General features: G+C 41.4%; 3 protein-coding genes across 4 annotated transcripts in view; 2 read left to right on the top strand and 1 right to left on the bottom strand.

The window, feature by feature from the left end:
• Window positions 1–1674: 1674 nt before the first annotated feature.
• LOC308142840 (gap junction beta-4 protein-like) lies at window positions 1675–8507 on the bottom strand. Its single transcript, XM_080513430.1, has 4 exons — window positions 8266–8507; window positions 5213–5425; window positions 3783–4084; window positions 1675–3704 (listed from the first exon to the last, which is right to left on the bottom strand). The coding sequence occupies exons 2-4, from the start codon at window positions 5381–5383 to the stop codon at window positions 3362–3364; spliced, it is 816 nt and encodes a 271-aa protein (XP_080369556.1). The 5' UTR covers window positions 5384–5425; window positions 8266–8507; the 3' UTR covers window positions 1675–3361.
• Window positions 8508–10611: 2104 nt separating this feature from the next.
• On the top strand, window positions 10612–15736 carry LOC308141988 (protein tyrosine phosphatase type IVA 2-like). Of its 2 annotated transcripts, XM_080512266.1 has the most exons (8): window positions 10612–10682; window positions 11339–11475; window positions 11596–11737; window positions 12226–12905; window positions 12993–13085; window positions 13295–13425; window positions 13899–13973; window positions 14066–15736. In XM_080512266.1, the coding sequence occupies exons 4-8, from the start codon at window positions 12810–12812 to the stop codon at window positions 14175–14177; spliced, it is 507 nt and encodes a 168-aa protein (XP_080368392.1). In that variant the 5' UTR covers window positions 10612–10682; window positions 11339–11475; window positions 11596–11737; window positions 12226–12809; the 3' UTR covers window positions 14178–15736. The 2 variants fall into 2 exon arrangements, with proteins under 2 accessions (XP_080368392.1, XP_080368393.1); XM_080512267.1 differs by lacking the exon at window positions 10612–10682 and having other exon boundaries at window positions 11127–11475.
• Window positions 15737–18610: 2874 nt separating this feature from the next.
• The window catches only part of LOC308142265 (uncharacterized protein), a 32055-nt gene continuing 28499 nt past the window's right edge, over window positions 18611–22166 (top strand). Inside the window, exon 1 of the mRNA XM_080512613.1 lies at window positions 18611–18949. Coding sequence (XP_080368739.1) covers window positions 18815–18949 — 135 coding nt within the window. The 5' untranslated portion in view covers window positions 18611–18814. The remainder of the gene's footprint in view (window positions 18950–22166) is intronic.

Here is a 22166-nt window from a genome sequence, read left to right as displayed (position 1 = left end):
CAGACACATCTTTTACATCAACTGTTCAGACGAGACTTTATGGTCAAATAGCTGCTTGGAAATCACTACTAAGGAAAAGCGACAATGGATATTAGACCGGTGCAAATCTGTGAAGCATGGAGGAGTGTGATGGTGCTTTGCTGGATGACAATTTCTATAAAAAAATAAAATGAAGGCACACAAATACCAGTCGGGCTACCGCAGCATCCTGCGGCCACATGCTATCACGTCAGGTTTGCATTTATTTAGACCATTGTTTATTTTACAACAGGGCAGTGACCCCAAACAACACACCTCCAGGCTGTGTAGGTCCTGTCTGACCCAGAAGGAGAATGAAGGAGTGCTGCCAGATGACCTGGCCTCCACAGCCACCTGATCTAAACCCAAACGAGTTGGCTTGGGATGAGATCTCAACAAGTTTTAAGATAATTTCTGCCTTATGTCTGGGTGGTATCGCTTTACTTGTGTTGTAAATTCATATTCTTTATTGTTCCTTTGAGTATTGGAGCAAGATACGTTTGCAAATTGATTTTGAACAAAAGACATTAAAGTGTAATTAATGGAGTTAATCAAGCAGTTTTTGTTTTGGGGAGAGTACATTGAACTTTTACTTGACTGTGATAGTAGTGCTTGCAGTTGAGTAGTTCCAATCTAAACAATGGCAGTGGTTATTCTTGAGTATTTTACTCATGAAATCATGTCTCAAAAGAGCTATAGCTGGAAGGACATGAGGAGACACACCAGGAATCAGAGTTATTATATTCTGTTTAAATGGGGGCATGATCAAGAAAAACAATGTACGCAATGTGGAGATATCTCCAATTCAGAAATGTACATATTGGATAAATACTACTACCTGTGCTCTAAGAGTCTCGTCTTGAGGAGAAATATTTATCAACGTTTCACTGGAAAACTCGAAGACACAGAAGTAAATTAAAATTCTTACGCAGTGTATACCCTGTAACTTCTATTTGACATAAATGGGCAAACACCGACACCTACTGCATATTTTGGAGACTCCGGTGGGCTGGGGAGAATAGCTGTAGTATTTCGGTCTGGCCACTTGGAGGCAGTGTTTACCTACACTGTACCATAAGAGCCAACCGGAGTGGCGTCACTACCGCTTTCAGAGACGTATTTTGTCAATTTTATTTCACGTTGAGTCCTTTATATAATGTTTAAAAGCGAATCCAAACTATTCGAAATTATACAACTCCATAATTAGCAAAAAATAACTCGACGCATTTCCAGTATAACCACAAGAGGGCACTCTATGTCGGTAGGTGCATCAGACGAGGTGGCCGAGTGGTTAAGGCGATGGACTGCTAATCCATTGTGCTCTGCACGCGTGGGTTCGAATCCCATCCTCGTCGAATTTATTGTTTTCCTAGAATACATTTTGTTTCGAGAATAGTCGAGATTAGACGTTTGTAATAACCTGTTTTACGACTGCGATCCATATTGTTCACGTGATGTCTCAAAAAAAGCTTCACTTAATTTCTTAATGTTTTTGTCACGTGATTTTTCGACGAATACAGAGCGGCTGTCTGGTTGTAACCCACAATCAACGTAACACACAGGTACATTTTCCCCTTTATTTATTGAAAAGTACATTATTAGAAAGATATAGGATGTTTTATTGTTTTTGTAAAAAAAAAAATGTTGGTGGTTTATTTGTGGGTCAGGTTGGACATGTGGCTTTCGTCTTCCTTCACAGGGACTTTCCAGACGTTTCATGGCAAACTTTTTTCGTAAAAAAAACACATATCAAATGCTCTTCTGGTGCTGTTTGAGGCAGCACTCAGTACTCCATGAAGTTATGACTTCCTCATTGCAAACCACAATAAAGAATCGAAGTGCATAAAATAAAATAAGTCACAATGTAGATTTTTATTTTACGAGCACGTTCAATACGTCACTGCAATGGTTAATTACAATAGCCTATTTTTTTATTTTATTTTATTTTTACAAAACAACTGGATCTTTCTGCAAAAATTGATGGAAAGTTGCTTTAATTTCATGCACCAGATTTATTGGAAGTGCACGTTTATTTGATGGCATCTGCAATACGAGAGAGACGACAGAGAGTAAAATCAAACAACAACAAATATATTATTCTGTACAGACTTTAATCAAGCTAGGGTTATGGAGGCTAACAGCCACAAACTCACACTCACACTGGGAGCTTCTTAGAGTCAATTATTTTGATAACTGATGTGTTCATCTTGTGTAAAGAAGCTGATATATTTATAAAAACACATACAGACGGAGGGAGTACATGCATAATCCACAGAAAAACCCCTCCAACCCGGAATCAAACTCGGGGTTTAATACAGTGGTTCCCCTTAAAGGTTTTCCAGGAGCTGCCCCTTCAGATTGCCTGGAATGTATCTTACAGTGGCATATTCTGGAAAAGCCAATTCTGGTTATGTCTACAAAGCATGTGAAAATAGAGTGGCTTAATCCGCCCCTGTCTAATCCCAAATTAATTTTTTCTTGGAGGCCTCCCAAAATTTACAGATGCACCCATTCTCATGACTTTGAAAAGCTGAAGTAATGGGTTGTTTCCAGGCTGCACTTAATTCCACATACTGTTTTACTATGGGCTTTCTTTGACATGTGCAAATATATTTTTGACAGTCATTCCTATCCTGTCTTCTTCTGGCTCCACATGATGCAGCCCACATTTCTACAGATAAATTATGTGAAAAACTTTTCTTTCACCCATCGTTTCTCCACTCAAGTGCCACCATGCCCACATATTAAATATGCAATAACCGCTGTGGTAAGACCTGAGATCATATCAAAAGGCCATATAAAGGGATCAGCTTCAGACGCAGAGCTGTCTCATTGACTCTTTGAGTCCTGTGTTGTTTAGCTTAAAGACAGTAGATTAAAAAACTAGATGTAGCATGTACAGCGACGCAAAGTAAGACCTGATGGATAGCTCAAAGTTTGATGCTGTGCCTATAATTCACAGCCTCATTTTGGTCCCATTACAATACAAGTATCACTGCACAGGGACAGTTTATTACTCAGTCTTACACCAAAGATACTAAAAATGATCAAGTACGGACAATCGTAAAATTTACAGGAGGATGGAACATTTATGTAAAATGAACTTGATATTTATTCACATCAAAGCCCTTGAATGTAAACATCTGTCCTCGTGAGTCTGTGGTATGGTGAGAAACAGTAGTCTTGATCTCAGACAGTGTCGTACTAAACCTTCTGGCCAGTACATCCCAGCCAGAATCATGAATGTTTCATATTTAGCTGCATCAGAGTGTCTCCGCACACAGGAACAACCCTTTCATGAGTCTCTTTAGTCCTATTAGCCAGGTTGTGCTCCTGTCGTGTCCTAAAGCGTCGTGGTTACGGTTCCCTCTTTGATCTTCTCCTTCCTGTTCAAACTCAGCTGGCTGTCTCCCAGCGTCGGATCAGTCCTCCGATACTGGGACCTGGGCGGCGCGATGGTGGTGAGCTCGTGCTGGTCGGCGAACATGACCCTCTCGTTCTCGTGCCGGACCTGCACCAGTTTAGCGATGCGTTTACCGATCAGGTAAAGCATCTCGCAGATGCACATGAAGATGCACAGCGCGCTGGACACGACCATGAACAGCATGAAGATCTTTTTCTCCGTAGGCCGACTGATGAAGCAGTCGACGGTGTTGGGGCAGGGGTCCAGTGAACATTTGGAGAGTCTGGGAGAGACGAGTCGAGCGAATGAGAGCCAAGCAATAGAATAAAGAAATGTTTTGCTTTAAAGAGTAATCACATACCTGGGCAGGTCATATCCATGGTAAATCCGATAGAGTATGTAGAGAAACGCAGTGTCGAATCCTGCTTTGAAGACCAGACTCAGGAGATAAGTCCACCACAGACCCCCTCTCTTCTTGCCTGGGTTGGCGTACAGATGGGATCCCTGATGCAGCTCCACATATTTCTTGTCCTTCCCCTCGCGAAATTTGACATGAGCCATCACCAGCAGCGATGGGCAGGTGACGAAGATGAGCTGCAGCGCCCACAGACGGATGTGGGAAATGGGGAAGATGTGGTCATAGCAGATGTTGGTGCAGCCAGGCTGTTAAAAAAAAACAACAACAAAAAAACAGGCAAAGGTTTTGAATGAAAAAAGTGGCACTAGCCAATTATGATAACTGTACTGTCATTTTATAATATGTATTTACACAGTAGCCAAAACCACACTAAAGACTATTAATCACCAGAGGCTCTGAAAATACTGAAGCAATCCGTCCACTAAGAAAAGTTCACACTGTCTTAAAAGAAAGCTCTTCATGTACCTGAACTTCTTTACATAGAATAAAAGAATACTGAGACCCCAATATGACACTTTCTGATGAGCCCTAAAAATAATTAAACTAATGTTAGACAAACGCCATAGTTGTATGGCTTTAGTTTTACACTGTTAAGAATATTGATTTGGGATTACTTGACCCAAAATGTCAAGTAATCAAATCTTTGTGGTGTTGGCTTGAAAACCATTTTAAACTTGTGTGTAGCGTAGAATGAGGATAACTCCAGACCAGCCTCTATTATCTGAAGTCAAGTCAAGTCCTTTCCTCACACACAACAGTTATACATAGTATAATGTGGAGTGAAATGCATTAAATAAATGTTCCGCACTGAAACAACTATTTTTATTGGACGGAAGGATAAAAAAAAATCTAGAACACAAAATAATGAAAACAAAAATACACACTATATGACAACATTATTAATAATACTGAGTAAAGAAATATCAGTAAACATGTTGATAGCATTTATTACTTGTAAAGACTTAAGAGAATATAATATAATTCATGAAGACCGACTAAATCTGGCTTCAGAGTCTATGTATTATTTTTAACTCTACCAAAAGGGAACTAGAAATATAAAAAGCTAACTTACTTATTGGTTTTCGAACGCTTATTGATAAAACATATAAATGCTGAAATGCTGGTAAGGCCACTTTTGAATGTTATTATTAATGTGTCTGATAGCTCTGGTGAATTCTGGTATCAAAAAAGTGATAATATCCAAGAATCATAAAACTCTCAATCCCACATTTCCCATAATTCACTTCAAAAGGATTCACGATTTCCACCAGTAAAAGTGGCATTAATGGGTTTCTTCATAGCAAGCAACTCATTTCTCCCATTCGGGCTCATAGACGAGTGAAAGTGGCGCGGATGTTGGTTACGAGCCTCACCTGCCGGGTGTTGCACACAAAGTCTTTGCTCTCGTCGCCCCACACCCTCTGCGCCGCCACCACAAACACCATCACGCGGAAGACAAACACCATGGACAGCCAGATCCTCCCGAACGCAGTGGAGTACTTATTGACTCCACTGAGCAGATTCTCCAGCCCCGACCAGTTCATCCCTGCTGCTGTGCTGGCCTGGGAAAAAGACGGAAGCGCTCCCTGTTGAGAGAGAGAGAGAGAAAGAGAGAGTGAAAAAAAAAATTAAGCGTTGTTTCCCTTGGATATCACACATCAAAACCACAGAGGTCGAATACAGACTTGCTGTTGGTGAGGATGAGCCACGCCTTGCTAGGCGCAACAAGTCGCCAGCTCAAACACACGCATGGGCTTGTAGGAAATCATTCATACCATCTGAGTTGCGAACCTCCTCAGAGGTAGCAACAAGAAACATTTACATGTCTGAAGTTGTACGACTATAATTGCCCCAACGCAAAAGTCGAGGCAAAAGCCCTGCTGACTTTTCTTGGGGCTTAATAATATCATGCTAATCAATGAAAGGGCATCGTTTACTATCTCTAATAAGATGGAAACTGGCCACAGAAAATCAAGTCTTGTTATGCTCAGAGTGGAAAATTATTGTGGCTAAGTATTGTGTCAGCCGGCAGCCAAGAAATAATAAAAAAATGAACCATCTGCTTGTCTTTTATATTGACAGCTCACTTAACTGAAAGACATGCGTGTCAGTGTAATAGGGATAAATCGCCCGTAGGTTGGAATATGTGAATGCGTGATGGTGTAACTCTGTGTTAGCCCCATAAACAAAATCACGGGACAGCAGGGAAGTCTGGACTCACTCCCCTTGGAAAAACGCACAATTGGGCCTCCTGATAGATTATTTGGAGAAAAAAAAAGACGATATTTCCTCTTTGTTTGCGTTTGGCTATGTCTGCCCTAGTAATCTTAACTCAACTTCATCAATGGATGTATCTGAATATACACTTAACTTTTACTATTTTCTGGTTGATTTTTTTGAAACACAGATTTGTCTTTCTCCGCAGAATTCAGAAATCACTCTTTATTTGTTGTTCTTCATCAACAAACGGGTGAAAATACCAACCATTTAGTTGAACTTAAGACAAAGATCAAAACCAGTTGGCAAGTTTTGGCCAAAAGTCACTATATCCAACGAAGTGTAAAAATGTTTTTCATCTTTTTGAGGGCTTTTTAGCTGTGCTCGGTGGCGACACCAGCTGAATCGGCCATCTCAATTAATATAAACACAGTTAAATATTTGGGAGCTTTTCTTTTCAATGACCCCTTTTTAAAACTCTGTGTCTTTAAGCCAAGAACCTGCATCAAGATCATTTTTAAAATTGTCACCACCTAAACGCTTATTCTTCCCATGAATTCTATGAATTCATGCCCGCACTGCCAGGAATCTAATTCTGAGCAAGTGGTTTTGTCTAGTTCTTTGTCGAGATATTCAACATTCGTGGTAAGAGTTTAAAGAACTTTAACATTTTCACCCCCAGAAAATGTGAGTTTGTTAACCTGCAATCAAGTAAAATGTGAAAATCTTCACACTGGCTAGTGAAACAATTGAAAAGGGTTGTGAATTGATATATATAATCTAATCTAATGTATGTATAATCCAATTTATGATGTAATCATTTTAGTAGTTGTCTAGAAAGTAGATAAACAGAGTTATTTGCAGGGTTTTTCTGTCATTGAGCATTTATGCGCTGAGAATGAGGGAAACATTGAGGAAATGCTGATTGATTAGTTATCTCCAAAGTCACAAAACAGGTAGTTCTTGGTGAATCATCAGAGAAAATCTTTCAAGAAGAGTTTGATGCTTTTTGGTTCTAAAAACAATGAATGTAAGTAAGGAAAACGCTGCGACAAAGACTTGGAAACTATAAGACCTTTAACTTTAAGATGGTTGATACACACGTACCTCATATTGTGAACAAAATAAGAGTCTGTATTTCTGGTTGGATGACCTGTGTGCACACAGCTGCTGTGTGCGTTATCAGCACTGTGTGTTCGAATGGATACGGTGTAAAACGCGTAAAAAGAATAATGTAGTCCGTGAGTAGAGCAGCAGTCCAGTATAAACACAACCCCAATCATACATCTTCTGGTGGTTTCTGGGGTTTTGTTACCTAGTTACTGTACTGCGTTGTTACTCCCAAACAAAAAGGAATGTCGACGAGAGGCGAACAGTTTCCTCCTGAACTCTCACGGTTTCCATTGGAACCGAGAGTGAGATTATTCTCGAGAGACGGAATCTTTATCTATTATATAAAGCTGTGACAAAGGCCCATGTCAATAAATGCTAATCCAATGCACGAGTTTCAAAGTAAAGCAAGGCTTTTCAAACTTTATTTACATCAGTTAGAATCCAGGAGAAATAAAATCCATAAGGCTTCCTCAATGCACTCCTAAGGCCTGTATGGCCTGTAGTACTCTGAGCAGAATTCTGTTTAGACAAGAATGAACTATTTAGAGTTCAAGAAAAACAGCCAAGTCTTAGAACTGATTACTTTTTTCTGTTAACACTTTAAGCTCGGGATGAACTGTTTTGATACTGTCCTCACTCTGAACTTTCATCTAACATACGGTGACATAAATCTGCATATAACACATGGGTGAACACCAAAGGATATCATATTTGTCATGAATAGTTATGGGTTTTTTTTTGTTTGTTTTTTAATGCAAAAAGTGAACTTCTAGAAACCACACAGCACCACACCTCAGTCTTTGTGATGAACAGCACATTTTTTCCTCAGCGATTGCTCAACTTATTCACCCACTTTGTTTCTTAGTCATAGCAGAGGGGGGAGAGTCTGTTCTTTTTTTTTTTTTTTTTTTTCTTCTTCTGAAGGAATACCAGTGGTTTCAATACGTTTTGGCACAACAAGCCTCCCCTTCCTGTTTTTACTGTGTCTGTGGAACATTTTAACTCTTCTCAATGGATTTGCCTTTGTTTCCATCCTCTTCCTGGAATATCAAAAAGACAATAGATTTCTGATAAAGAAGTACTTGAAGACTCTTACCTGATGCTGAAACCTCTCTCAGACACTGGTCGTGTCCACACCAGCAGGAGAAGATCAATGAAGACGGCAGGGGAAGTTACACAGAGTGAAGGGGGGGGAACTCGTCTCAAGTCCTTGGCCGCTTTCTTCTGCCTGCCTCTGCCCCTCTCTCTCTTCTCTCTCTCTCTCCCTCTCTCTCTCTCCCCGTCCTCAGAAATCCTGCCAAACCAGATCCAGCAGCTGCTACGTCATGAGAACACACACACACACACACACACACACACACACACACACACACACACACACACACACACACACACACACACACACACACACACACACACACACGAACACTCTCTAGGTTTGCATGTCTTGTCTTGTCAGCTTGCAGGAAGAGACTCCACACCCTTTCAGCCATGTAATGCTACACCTAATAAATAAGTAAAGGAACAGACATATCCTTTATTGAGCACGAGGGACAAAAAAACATCCATCCTGGCCAACTACAAATGCCTGCGTGTGTCTGCGTGTGTGTCGGAGGAAAAGAGTGAGGGAAGAAGAATGCCACACCCTTTTGTGGCGTTTGGCTCGTAATGTAAATGTGTTTTTTCCCCCCCTTCAGTCAACAATGTGTTCACATGGCAGAAAGATTGAAGGAATCGACGCTCACTAAAAGTAATTCAGTGAATCAAACAGCTTCAACTCGTAACGTCAAAAGCAAAAGGTTTAGATCACAGTCACTTCATGAAAAGCTTCGTTCTACGTGTTTTCAAGTCGCACAGGAGGTTTATACTCCTGATTGGTAACATTATACTGCGTTTTCCACTTACAACCCCTGAGGTGAAGACTTGCATGTTTAGCTTTTGGAAATGTTGTTACACTTTACTTAACAAATTCAGTTTGTGCATCGAGAAAGTATAAACAGTGCTTCATGACAAAATGGGTTGTAGAAGGATTGGCGTCAAACGTCCAGAAAGAAGTACAAGACAGAGTATTTAGTGCCACTCATGAGAAAAAGAAAAAAAAAAGGAATAGGAGGTAGTTTTCGTTCTGTTTTTTTTTTCCACAAAATCCCTGGCATTTAGTAAGAAATAAATTATGTCTCTTTTAGCTCACAATGACAGTGTAGTAATGACAGTTTTAGGACTTTGAAGAGACTGTGCTGAAAGCTGACTGTTCCGAAGCATAAACCACATGATTTTGGAAGAGGGATGGACCAGAGGAGGTGTTTCCACTTTAGTCTCAACATTGTATTTCAACTATATCTATGGAATCTATGGAATCAGATCATGCATATTCCTATTAATTCGTAGAAAGCATCTCAATGAGGCCACCTAGATTAACTGGATAATGGACAAAACGTATTTTAAGATGTATAACAAGACTTAAAATGGTAAATGGATTTCACTTATATAGCGCTTTCGAGCTGGATGAGCAGCCCCAAAGCACTTTACTATTGTCTATTGTATTTTTTAACAGGTTATTGTGCTGAAGAATTAAAGATTTTTTTTTTCTGTGTAGAATTCCTCTTCTATCTATTCTGTTTGTTCTTGTTAGACCGCTGCACACAACTGGGTTGCCTGTGCTGGCTCAGTCTCACGGCAATTTGTCAAATGATCACGAAATTATATCTATTGATTCGTGTTCAGTGACACCCCCCCCTTTTTTTTCTTCATTCTTTTCATTTCAGAATTTCCAACATTTTAAATTGAGTTATCTTTCATGCCTGGGTCACACTTTTTTGACAGCTCCATGCATGACGTGATTACATTGAAATGTTTTCAAAAGTTAACAATGTGATGAAACAAGAGTGATTGTCCCTGATGACTGTTTTTCTCTCTCTCTGATCAGCAGCATTTTCATCCCTATTGACTGTTTCTCTTATTCTTCGCTTGGGTTCAAAATGCAGTTGACATCCATGAAGTTGCACCACTAAATTTGCATATTGATGATGCATTCGCTTCCTAAATAATGGCACATTGCTCTCCCTTATACGAAAGTAGATAAGCTGGTTCTCTCAGTAAATAATGACTGCTTCTGAATTACTGGTCAGAACTGCAAAAACAAATGATAAACACAAAAGGGGAAAATGGGTCCGGTTAAGACTGTGTCCAGGTGTTTAAAAACTACAATGAAATCAAAAGGATGTACTCATCTGCTCTTTTATTCGTTACAAATTATATGGAGATCGCGGTATTTTATCGTGCAGTCATATAATTCAACGTGACCACGTTTTTAAGACGAAACGAGAGAGCGCGAGAGAGAGACCGGAAGTCCACTATGTGTACACATCGGATTTTATTTCGAAAGGTTGACACCGGACGTGGTGGCGTTACCGGAAGCTGCCTTGACGCTTCAGTTCAGTTCAACATGTCTCCCTCGCAGACTCCTCTGTGTCACTAAAAGCATCTGGATTGTTCGAGAAACCGCCGCGTTTGGTGAGCACTTTACATCGATTCCCCGCGTTGCAAGCTGTTGTGGCGAGTGTCCGAGATGTTTGCTGCTCTTGTCCGGGTGTACAAGGTCACTGTAGTCGCTGTCATTTAGCTGTTATTGAAAACCGGCGCCTGCTTTAGCCTGGGAGAGCTCAGCTCGCCCGTCTGACCTGATTTTAATCCCTCGAAGCCTTTAAAGACATCAACAAGCGAGACAGTCATTAAAGCTGTATTTTTTTTCTATATAGTGTCAGCTATTATGTTGGATATCGTGGATTAGTGTAAAGCCTTCACTTCACGCCGACTGTGTAGCTTCGAGTGGAGTAGCACGGAGCTAGCCGCTCGTAGCACCACGGTGCTTGTCAACATTCAACTTCTGTAATTGGTTTTGTTATTATTGTCATTATTATTATAGGTCCTGAAATGTATTTTGTTGCGTCACATCGAGTTAAATCTCAAGTCGCCACCTGCACATCACACCATTGTCCGTGCGGGTTGTTGCAGCCGATATTTTCTCTTCACTATTGATGCCGGCTAATTGTTGGATCCTTATTTATATGACCAAAATGACTATTGTGCACCGTTTCGCCACATAAGAGACTCCGTCGAGGGAGCTGCTGATTCCCATTCCCCATCCACTCTTCCCTGCACGCTTGCAGGTTAGCACTGAAGCTAGCGGGCCGTTGTCAGCCAGGACCCAGAAAAGCAGCATCATCATCAATGGTGTGTCTACATCCCGGAGCCGTCACATTCTCCTGTGTCCGCTCAATGAACCATCTCCTCAGCTCTCATCACAGTGAGTCACCTGCTCTCTCTCTCTCTCTCTCTCTCTCTCTCTCTCTCTCTCTTTCTCCCTATTTAATGCACTGACGGTCAGCAGCCACCCTGATGTGCGCGTGTCTCTGTCCCCCTTCAGGCTGCACATGTATGGCGTTTGCGAGGCTTGGAGGGGAGTTCTGCCAAGCCCAGCACCTGCTGCTTATTGTGGACAAGTGAACAGGAGACGCCAGCTCAGCACAGCCACTGCCACTCTCACACACACCCACACACACATACAGGTCAGTGAGACGGGATGATGGGTTCCAGCGGTTTTCAACCTGAGACGTAATGACATGAAGTTACTTTATTGTTAGCTGAGATTACAATGTTTCTAAGCTAATGGTATGGTTTTTTTTGTGTGTGTGGCCATAATGACTATCGGACAAGGATCTTAGGATTGTATAATAAACAAATAATTAAATAAGTGTACTGAATTAAGATATCAGTATGAACGTGATCTAATGTTAAATGTATGTGTATTATGTACATTTAACATTGTCGTTAATTAAAACATCTTTTATTATTAAATACATTTTGTGGCTTGATTTGGGGCAAAACTGTTTTTTTTTTTTTTTGGTTTGTTTGGTTTCTGCAGGAAGTAAGTTATTCCAAAATCCATCCATGAAAATACAAGAACGAGTGTCAAATGTTTCTGAAATAGGTTTCTGATTATGCAACACCCTCCGTGAAAATGAAGTAAAACAACCTTCCCATCGTGTCCTTGTAGGTCCTTACTGCCATCCCGCTCAACCCATATGAAGAGAAGCCAACCGTCAGTCTGTGACTTGTCCTGGGGAGAAGGGAGGCCTTCACCTTCAGCCCTGGAGTTCCCTTTCTGCTCTTCTCCTCTTCTGCCTTTCTTTTCCTCCTCTGCTCTGATTAGTACAAGTTTTCTCTTAATGGGCTAACGGATTCAAAAAGAAAGGAAGGACAGAGCCTTTTTTTTTTTTCTTCTTCTTCTCTGTCCTCTGTCTTCAGGTTTTTCTGGACTTCTGGTGTCCGCTCTCCAGCCCTCTTCATCCTGGCCTGAAAGTTTTTTTAAATTAATTAATTAATTAATTAATTTTTTAACAAGCCAATTTGACTTTTTGATTTTCATTGCCAATAGAATTTTTCCCTGCAATCAGTTTTTTCATTAATTCGTTTGTATTTTTACTTTTTTTTTTTGTCACCAAAGAAAAAGCACATTTACCTTCCAAGTTTTTCTTTTTTCTTCTTCTTTTTTTTTTTTTTACTTTTCTAAACAGTAAGAGGCACAGTACTTTTCTGACCTTTCACTCTTTAATAACAAAACTTCTCGCGGGTCTCAAAATGAACCGACCGGCTCCAGTAGAGATCTCCTACGACTGTCTGAGATTCCTCATCACACACAATCCCACCAACGCACAACTGGGGAGGTTTATCGAGGTATTGGACTGTTTCCCTGCTACTTCGTCCTTCGGGGAAAGAGTGAGAGAGTCGCCATGCTGACCCGTGTTCCGTTTTCCTGTTCAGGACCTGAAGGCGTTTGGAGTGAACACCCTGGTGCGAGTGTGCGCTGCCACGTATGACAAGGCCCCTGTGGAACAAGAAGGCATACACGTTGTGGTAAGTGACGGCTGTGATCCCCGGCGGCGTGTGTCTTCTAATGGACGAGAGGAGAAAGCAAACGGCGCGACGGCTGATGAGTCACCTAATGCATCCAACAGCAGCTTAAAGCATCAAGCTGCTCATGCAGCAAAAACAGACGATAGAATTGAGAAACTGTTCGACGTGAACTTGAAGGTCAAATGGACTGAGATCAAACTTCTTTCCAGGATTGGCCCTTCGATGATGGCTCCGCCCCCCCAGACCAGGTGGTTGACGACTGGCTGAACCTGCTGCAGACCAAGTTTCGAGAGGAGCCCGGCTGCTGTGTAGCTGTGCACTGTGTCGCTGGTCTGGGACGGTCAGTATGAACCGGAGCTCCGCATTTAGTCTTTTCTTGCTTGGTTGTGTCCTGCTGGCTGAGAAAAGTCTGTGTATCCATTGTTTTTTTTCTCTATGGGAGAGCTTCCATTTCAAAATCGAGATGTCAAGTCTCCAGTGTCATCCATCTGTTTATCATTGTCTGACAGCTGGTTTGTATACATGAGGCTATTGTGGCAGTCAATTCGATTGTGGACCTCTACCCGGGTCTGTTTTGTTTTTGTTTTTTTTCTTTCTTCCCACAGGCACTTTGGCTGCTAATGCTCCCTATCGGCTGTCAGTGGACACGTGATCTGGAACCACTGTTTCAGATTTGACATCCTCAGATTGTAGCTTTGTGCTTAACTTAATTAGTGGAATGGACCTGGAACTGTTTTAAAATGTGTAATAAAAAATAAAAAAAAGTGCTATTTAATGTGCTAAGATTTAATTCTTCTTCTTGTTTGCCCTCAGAGCTCCTGTGTTGGTGGCCCTGGCTCTGATTGAGTGTGGAATGGAGTATGAAGATGCAGTGCACCTCATAAGACAGTGAGTATTAAGCGAGCACGTGTCGTCTTTGTGGCTCCAAACATCTGCTGTATATAGGGTTGATTAAACGATACGTTGTTCTGGTCTTCCAGGAAGCGTCGTGGGGCGTTGAACGCCAAGCAGCTGCAGTACCTGGAGAACTACAAGCCCAAACTGTGTCTGCGCTTCAAAGATGCCAACGGACAGAGCTGCTGCATACAGTAGGAATCTCCCGAGGATGAGCGGAGGTTGAGCTGTTCCAAGTTCATATTCCTTGCTTTTTGGTTTGTGACGTCATCATCTAAACATGTAGCAAAAAAAACCTTCTAATTAAAGCCAAGCTTCTTTGTCTGCAGATATTAAAAGTATTTATTCCAAAGATCAGGGCTTTTTCAAATGGGAAGTTATCCCACTTTCTGGCCCACACACACACACACACACACACACACACACACACACACACACACACACACACACACACACACACACACACACACACACACACTCTCCATCTCTCACATTATAAACACGTCCTCATTTGTCAGAGTTTTCAAAATTAAGCGCATCTTGAGTAAGACACCTTCCTGGATCTGTTTCAAATGAACAGTTCTGGTTTTAATTCAACAGCATCCTCATGTTTTCTACATTTTCCAATCACTGACATCTTTTCTCGGGTCCATCTTCAAATCTGTTTACTTCACCATTTGTTAAAAAGTGACAGCATCACGATGACATTTTCATCGTCGGTGGCACATTTCTGATGGAGGCGACTGCGGGGGTCACTTCTCATGTGAAAAGCCCGTCACTCTGCTCACTGTTAACAGATTTACATTCAGCCGATTGTTATTGATCCAGTTCAGCATGCGAACATCTGTACGCCAGACGGTATGTGGATTCATTCTAATCAAGTCTGCAGCTTGACGTGCGCTTAAAAAGTGCTGGAAAACCTTTTCCAAATGAGCATTCCCGGGCTTGCATTAAAACCGCACAATGGCTGAAACTGACCAAATCCACACACACACACACACACACACACACACACACACACACACACACACACACACACACACACACACACGATATTTAAGAAATATGCTTCAAGATGATTTTAAAGTAACTGAACTGTGAGCTATGCTGTATGAAACAAGAGTACAATCTATCTACCTGTTCTATGTCCCAGATCAGTGTCTTTTAAGCGTGTGCTAGAAAAAGAAAGTGTTGGCTGTCAATGTGTAGCACTGACCCTCATAGTGTCGCCAATTCAAGTCAGACATCAGTTGGTGAATTTTATGATCCAAGGAACATTTCAAAGTTTTTGGTGGATTTTTCTATCGATGTTGCCGGGAGACGGTTGCAACCTCGACTAATCCTCCTTTTGACTCGTGAAGAGATAATCTGCACAATAATAGATTAAATACATTTCTACTGTCAATTCAAGAACAAGTCTGATCTCCTCGTATACATTTTCCCATTGATAGGACAATCTCCAACACTTTGTGTGTTCCTGTCACAACTACGCGTAAAGTAGCCGGCGTGGCTGCCTCCACCACCTCTGTGGCCATAAGTTGTACTTAGATCTTGGGTCAGCTGCTGTGTTTGTAAGATGGTTGTTTGTGATGTTTCTTTTTTCTTTTCTCTCAAGGTTTTTTTTTCTTCTTTTTTGTTCCCACGTACCTCGTACCTCTTTGTACTTGTTATTTATTTATTGATTTGACCGTGTTTCTTTGTGAAATGTCTGTCTGATGGGTGGAAAAAAAAAAAAAATCCTAGCCCTCTCGGGGAAATTAAAGTGTTTAGTAATGTAACTGTTGTTTGTTTGTTTTTTTTATGTTTTTTATTTTATTCTACAAATTAGGGTCTTGGTTTCAGTTCTCTTTTATATATGAAACGTGTTTTTACTTGATGCCTTTCCGGGTCAATGTGACGTGTGAACCTGACCTGACCTCAGTGATGAGTGTGTGTGTGTGTGTGTGTGTGTGTGTGTGTGTTGAACAAAGCAGGCTTGCCCCTGGCTGTGGCAACGCGTGAATGAAGCTGCTGGAGTGGAATCGCAGCATCACGCAGAGCAGTGGATGAATGACTCTGAGCCGATTGGCTTTATTGACTGACCCCCGGACACATTCATCCTCTAACCTTGAACCAACGTGCATCGAAGTACTCGGCAATCCGAGTGTGATATTTAATTCCCGCCTTCCACACAATGAGCATTGAATGGATTTCACACAGCAGTATTTTATTTAGTAGTTGGTCTTTGAAGGTCGTGTGCACGTCTGACGCTCAGGAATGTTTTCAACAGTAGAGGGTGCTAATGTGCCTTCGCACGTCTGCTCATCTTCTCTTCGTCTTTCTTGCTGCTTCGTTCAGGTAACACCATCAAGTGGTTACTGGGGTTAAGCCTTCAAGCAGAACTGCTTAGAAATAAGATGGAATGATGAAAATTGCTAAAATGTCCCTTCCTCATGTGGCCAGTTTGACTTTTTTTTACACATATATTAGATTTACAAGTAGATGCAAGGCAATGGAAAAAGTAAATATTCAGATCATATGCTTTAGACGATGACAAAAGAATGGTCAAATAGATATTTTTTTTTAACTATCTTTAGTCCATACTTGTATAATAATATTAAAAAAAGTCACTAAAATAAAGCCAAACCTTTTTGGACTCACATTTTTCCCCGAGGGAATATCAAATAAAACACATTCTACTTTGTCAAGGTGTGTTTTGGGATCATCCATCTCTGAGTCTCGCACAATAACTTCTCCCTCAGACAGACGCCAAACCCAGCAGGATTACAACGGGATGTGGTGTGCTGTCGCACGTTGTTCTTGACTGCAGAGAGCAGCTCAGAGATAATCTGAATTTATGACAGCTGAACATCTCTAAGCTGTGCAGTACATAGTGTGTGTGTGTCAGCGTACAGTTTCTTCTTCCTGTTCCTGTTTATTCATACAGAACAATGACAGATCTTTGACATTTCATTCCATCAACCTCCCAGAAAATAAAAATCAAAAATTCTATATGTGCTACAGTTTTTCAACATTTCACGTAAATTCTTTGACCTCTTGATCCGTCTTCTGATCCCGGGATTGCAGAGAGCTGGACACGGTCCCAGTTCACGGTGGATGAAGGTCGGGATACACCCAGGCCACAGGGCTGAGGGCAAACCACTTTTACTTGAGTAAAATACCTGAATAATTCATCCATCATTCCAGGGATGCCGGCTCTTCTACAGCACACTTACATTGCATGACTCCTTATTTTCACGTTCCGCTTTTGAACCTTTGTTCGCTTCTGAATTTATAGAATATTGACCCATTTTATTCATAGTTAACCCAAACTACACATTTTAGCAGCTGTAGTCTGCCACCAGTAGTTTGTTGGCAGAGTTATTTCGGTAGGTCGATCTCGAAACCTACAAGCAAAATCTCACTTCCTAAAATAATCTAGGCCACTAATACCCAGTGTTTTAAGGGCATAGGTGCAAAGGCTCTTCCATAAATAAAACACCTGCTCAGTGTCTTTAGAGTTGCTCTGTTGTAATCCTCGTTCTGAGAAAGACCCTCCCTCGTCTCTACACATCCCACCTTTGCTGAAGGGAAGATGACATTTATGTGTCTTTATTAGTTATTCGAGGTATTTTTCCTGCATAGTGCATGAAATAATCTACTAAATTCCTCTAAAATCCCAAATAATTGAGAGTTCAGATCACTCAATTAACTAAGCTTGCACGCAGACAGCAAACGAGTGATGTGCACATCCACTCATCTTCTCTACCTCTTTATCCTGTTTGGGGTCAAAGGCCATTGGAGCCAATCCCACCTAAGTCTGGGTGACGGCAGAGTACATCCTGTACAGGTCGTAGGTCCGTCGCACGGCAAACACACTCTCTCACACACCCCACGTGCATGTTTTGAACTGTTTGAGGAAAATACTACAGATACCAGGAATGAATTTGAACGTTAAGATCATCCTGTCATAGCAAGATGTGTTCAGACGAGGCCGATACCAAACATATGAAATAAAACACCTGTAGCTCCTTTCCCTCCCTACAAAATACTTTTATACAAAGTTATTGGATTGGTAAAGGTAACACCAATTGTAGTTATATTTGAGGGTGAATGTTGAGAAAAGGCTATAGTCGCTTCTGTAACATGTTGTTTTTGTATGTATTGACTTTATGTACGATCCTGTTTACAAACGTGAATTTGTAAAGCTTTGTGTTGGAATGAAATTGTAATTATTACTGATTTACAATCACTGTTTAATCGAGTTTGCTGTCACGACTTGTTATTCCCCCACACGACCGACAGATGGCGCACCTCCCACTCTCAAAAATCACTCATTAGAACCGTCCTGGAAAATCACATCGATCACAAATGTTGTTTTTTTTTTTCTTTTAATCGACACTGTGGCGTAATTAATGTTGATGAGGAGGGTGTGGGAATGGTAGGACGAGGAGGAAGGAGGAGGAGGTGTAGGAGGAGGAGGAGGAGGAGGTTGGGGTGGGGTGGGGGGGGCTGATGGGAGGGTTGATCGGGGCGATGACCCAGTTCATCCCGCAGAGAGGAGCCGAGCACCGCCCGCCGCTGGAGGATGCAATCAGCGAGACAAGAGATGAGACGAGCGCGACGGTTTCCTCCTTTTCTTCTTTAAAGCGTTTCCTCTGAGGGTTCAAGTCACCGAGAGAGAGAGAGCGAGAGAGAGCGAGAGAGAGAGAGAGAGAGAGAGAGAGAGAGAGGCGGGAAGGAAGAGGGAGGTTCTCCACGGTAGGAGAACTCGGGACTTCAAGGTTCTTCCAAGCATCTGGATCTCAAACGGAGCTGTTAAAGGAAAAAAAAGAAAGAAAGCCAAAAAGGTTTGGATGTATGGGGAAGTAGAAAGCAGAAGAAAAGAAGGAATCAGAAGTTTTCGGGAGGACTTGAGGGAAGGAGAGAAGTTGTGTCAAGTGACGACCGGAGGAGGACGACGGGGACCTGGAGGAGCAGGAATGTTGCCGGTGAGCTCTCATTGATTTCACGTGTCAGACAGGATGTGCCTCGAGAGGAAGTCCCAACTCCAGCAAAACTTCTAAACACTGTTTTTTAAACAAAAAGAAAACAAACAAACAAGCAAAAGCTCAGATGTGACACACTCAAGCCAGGGCAAAACACACTTCAAAGTCTCTTTGCCAAACAAAACTTCAAGTGAAAACTTTCGCAGTCCTGCCCTATAGGAATCCCACTGCGACTGCTAGTTGAAGAAACTAATGCTAAATTATTATTTTTTTAAATACATATGCTTATGACTAAACATTTGTAGAAAACAATGAGAGAAAGAAAATAGGTAGTTGGCATTTTTTTTTGGAGCGATGAACTCAGGGAGACGTCAACTTGGGAGGGAGTCACATGTCAACTGTCAACAAGTATTCTGCAGTGAAATGTTGTCTGACTGGATATCTTATGGACCAGAGCAGGTTTATTTTCTCAAATCGGAAGGTTCCATCAGTCCGTAATATGCCAACGTGTCATTGAGCAAGACACCAAACCCAAACCGCTCCCAATGGATGGACTAAGTACTCTGCCGGGCAGCTGCCTCCATTGGTGTGTGAATGTGTGAGTGAATGGGTGAATGTGACTAATAATGTAAAACACTTTGGAGACTGCTTAAGTGTTGGGGGGAAAAAAGCACCATATAAGTGGAATCCATTTCCCAAGACACTAAACCCAAATTGGTCCAATGGATGCGTCTATATTGGTGTGTGAATGAGTGAATGAATGTGATTAACTCAGACTAAGAAGCGTTTCTTAAGTGAGGTGCTTTTGCCACCTTCGGTCAGAAAATCATCCAAAAATGCCATCATGCGGACTCTTCATCACTCAAATGATTCTTTCCCACTTTTGAGGTGGTAACTTTACCACTTATTAGTTACAACAAGTGATCCTATGAAGCTTCCTTTCCTGTTTTAAATGTATCAACAGCATCATGAATACATAAAAAAAATAAATAAATGGGAAACGCTCATTCTGGAGTCACAGACCCGAGTAAAAAAAAAAGTTTTACGCCTTTTCAATTATTTTTATTTAAAATGTTTTTTTTTCTTTTCTTACAAGATTATTGTTATTTTGTGTCAGTGGGAAACTCGTACTATATCACAGTACTAACTTACAAAATCAAGTTTCTCTAAAATCTCCCACTTCAGTTTAGTTGCATATATATGGTGATTATCGCTTGTATCATTAATGCTTTTTTTCTTTTCAATATACCAACCACCATAATAGTTATTTACCCTCTGGGCCATTATCCCCAATATTAGGACTTAACTATTGTTTATATTATCTCGTGTAACTTGGTGCTAAATAGTGAATAAATTGCTTGGTTAATGAAAGTGATTAAACGAGACTAGAGGAACTTGGCAGCCAGCTGATGTGACCCCCTTTTCCATGGGACCCAGGCATTAACAATAACAATAACAATAAACGGGGAACTGGAACCCTCAGCCTTCTTCGAAAGAGACACAACCTTTCAAACAATGAAAACATGGCCATAAATATTCACAAAGTCTAGTATAACAGCTAGACTGTCAGTCTTTTGCACTGCATATTGCACATATTGATATTGTTATAACAGTAATATATTGTGCAGCCCCGGCTCCAGTGTTCTGGATGTTTTGTCCTTCGGCATGAAAACATTTGCATTGCTATTAACGTTACAACCCACCTGTTGTCTTACTGGAAACTATCTCGATCCTAATGTGACCCCTGGAAGTCGCTCTCCTCTTTCGAGTCACTAAATCGTGAATCTGCCAACCCCTGAACTACTTTCTGTAATATTCACCTCTTGTTCCTCTGTAAACAAAGTGAAGTAGACCGAGGTGGATCAGGCCAACAAAACATAGCATTCGTCGATTAGTATTCCCGCTTCCATTCGGTCCTTCCTCTCCCTATGGCCACGTTTCTTTTATCACTCTGTCTTTCTCACATACGCAAAGACGGGAAACAGCGCTGCTCTTTGTGGCCGCTGTCGGCTCCAGACAAAACACTGAAGATATAGAGATGTGTTTACCGCGCAGAGACAGAGGAAGGCTCCTTTGCTCTGACTTTTGACCTCGGTCGGACTTGCCGTGCCGGTTCAGGCCTTTTCTTAACCCTTTGATCCAAAATAAGGAGAGATTCGACTTGTGCGTCTGGTAAACCTCTCCGCACCACTTTCTCTGTATCAATCCCCAATGGACGCAGGCAAGCTAGGAACTCTGTGACTTTAACTAAGATAAAAACATGACATTGTTGGCACATAGACCTCACTAAACTTCAAATAAAGCCACTCTACGAGTTCAAAAGTCAAATTTTTTTGGCTGATACACATAAGACTGAATGTGTTTATTAAGAATAGCATCAAATATTACGTTTGGAGGTAAAATTAGACTGAAACCGATATTTTGATAAACACATTGAAATAATTTCACCAAGTTTTACGCCACAAAATTGGTGGTTAAACTTGATACAGAAAAGACAAAACAGAAATGAGCTTCTGTCAATCAAAGAGTTTAAACCTACTTTGTATAGAGGTGAGAGTATCAACGCTCCAAAAATGTATGGATTTCACAATTCAGAGCACATTTTCATCGCTTTAGTGCTGTGCACGGACACACACACACACACACACACACACACACCAATGGTGACAGCTGCCATGCCCGATGCTTGAACAGCATTGGGCACAATTGAGGGTTCAGTATCTTGTTGACAGCCGTGCAGTTCCTGTAGGGTTGAGTATGAGTAGGGTGTGTGTGAAATGCTGCGGGAGTCTTATTTCAAATTGAGGATCTCGCTTTGAAATAGTTCCATTCAAAAAAAAAAAGTCCTCTGCTTTTTCACGTTCACCGTTAAACCGTTTCACCGTTTAATTTCTTTGTCATTATTTGCATTTACAGTTATTTTGTAATTCATCCCCTCGTTTGTGTGAAAATGTTATATCTTGAAAGATATCTTTCTACAGTTGCATGCACACGTTCACTTTGACCGGACTGGAATTGTGTGGCGCATTAGTGAGAGAGGTGGTGGTGAAGTTATCTAAAGAGAAAACTCTTGAAGTGGAAAGTCTATGAAAGTGAAGCTTTCAGCGGCACACAGCAGGAGATACAGTGTCCTGACTGTCAGGCGTGTCCACTGTTTCCTTCTCAGTGAGCTGGAGGCTCGTGTTTAACTGGTCACATGCCGTTCCTATAGAGACCGTGT

The sequence above is a fragment of the Blennius ocellaris genome, assembly GCF_963422515.1.
Source record: "Blennius ocellaris genome assembly, chromosome: 17".
In the NCBI taxonomy this organism is placed as follows: Eukaryota; Metazoa; Chordata; class Actinopteri; order Blenniiformes; family Blenniidae; genus Blennius; species Blennius ocellaris.
Note: the sequence above shows the minus strand (reverse complement) of the source record. Positions and strands in the feature narration are given on the sequence as shown.

Excerpts from the sequence above, each read along its gene's own strand:
- LOC308142840 (XM_080513430.1), bottom strand. The coding sequence starts at position 5,383 with ATGAACTGGTCGGGGCTGGAGAATCTGCTCAGTGGAGTCAATAAGTAC. Across the intron at positions 4,085-5,212 it reads TTGTGTGCAACACCCGGCAG|CCTGGCTGCACCAACATCTG; the intron begins GTGAGGCTCGTA and ends TTTTTTTAACAG. Across the intron at positions 3,705-3,782 it reads CATGGATATGACCTGCCCAG|ACTCTCCAAATGTTCACTGG; the intron begins GTATGTGATTAC and ends CGTCTCTCCCAG.
- LOC308141988 (XM_080512266.1), top strand. The coding sequence starts at position 12,810 with ATGAACCGACCGGCTCCAGTAGAGATCTCCTACGACTGTCTGAGATTC. Across the intron at positions 12,906-12,992 it reads AACTGGGGAGGTTTATCGAG|GACCTGAAGGCGTTTGGAGT; the intron begins GTATTGGACTGT and ends TTTCCTGTTCAG. Across the intron at positions 13,974-14,065 it reads GCAGTGCACCTCATAAGACA|GAAGCGTCGTGGGGCGTTGA; the intron begins GTGAGTATTAAG and ends CTGGTCTTCCAG.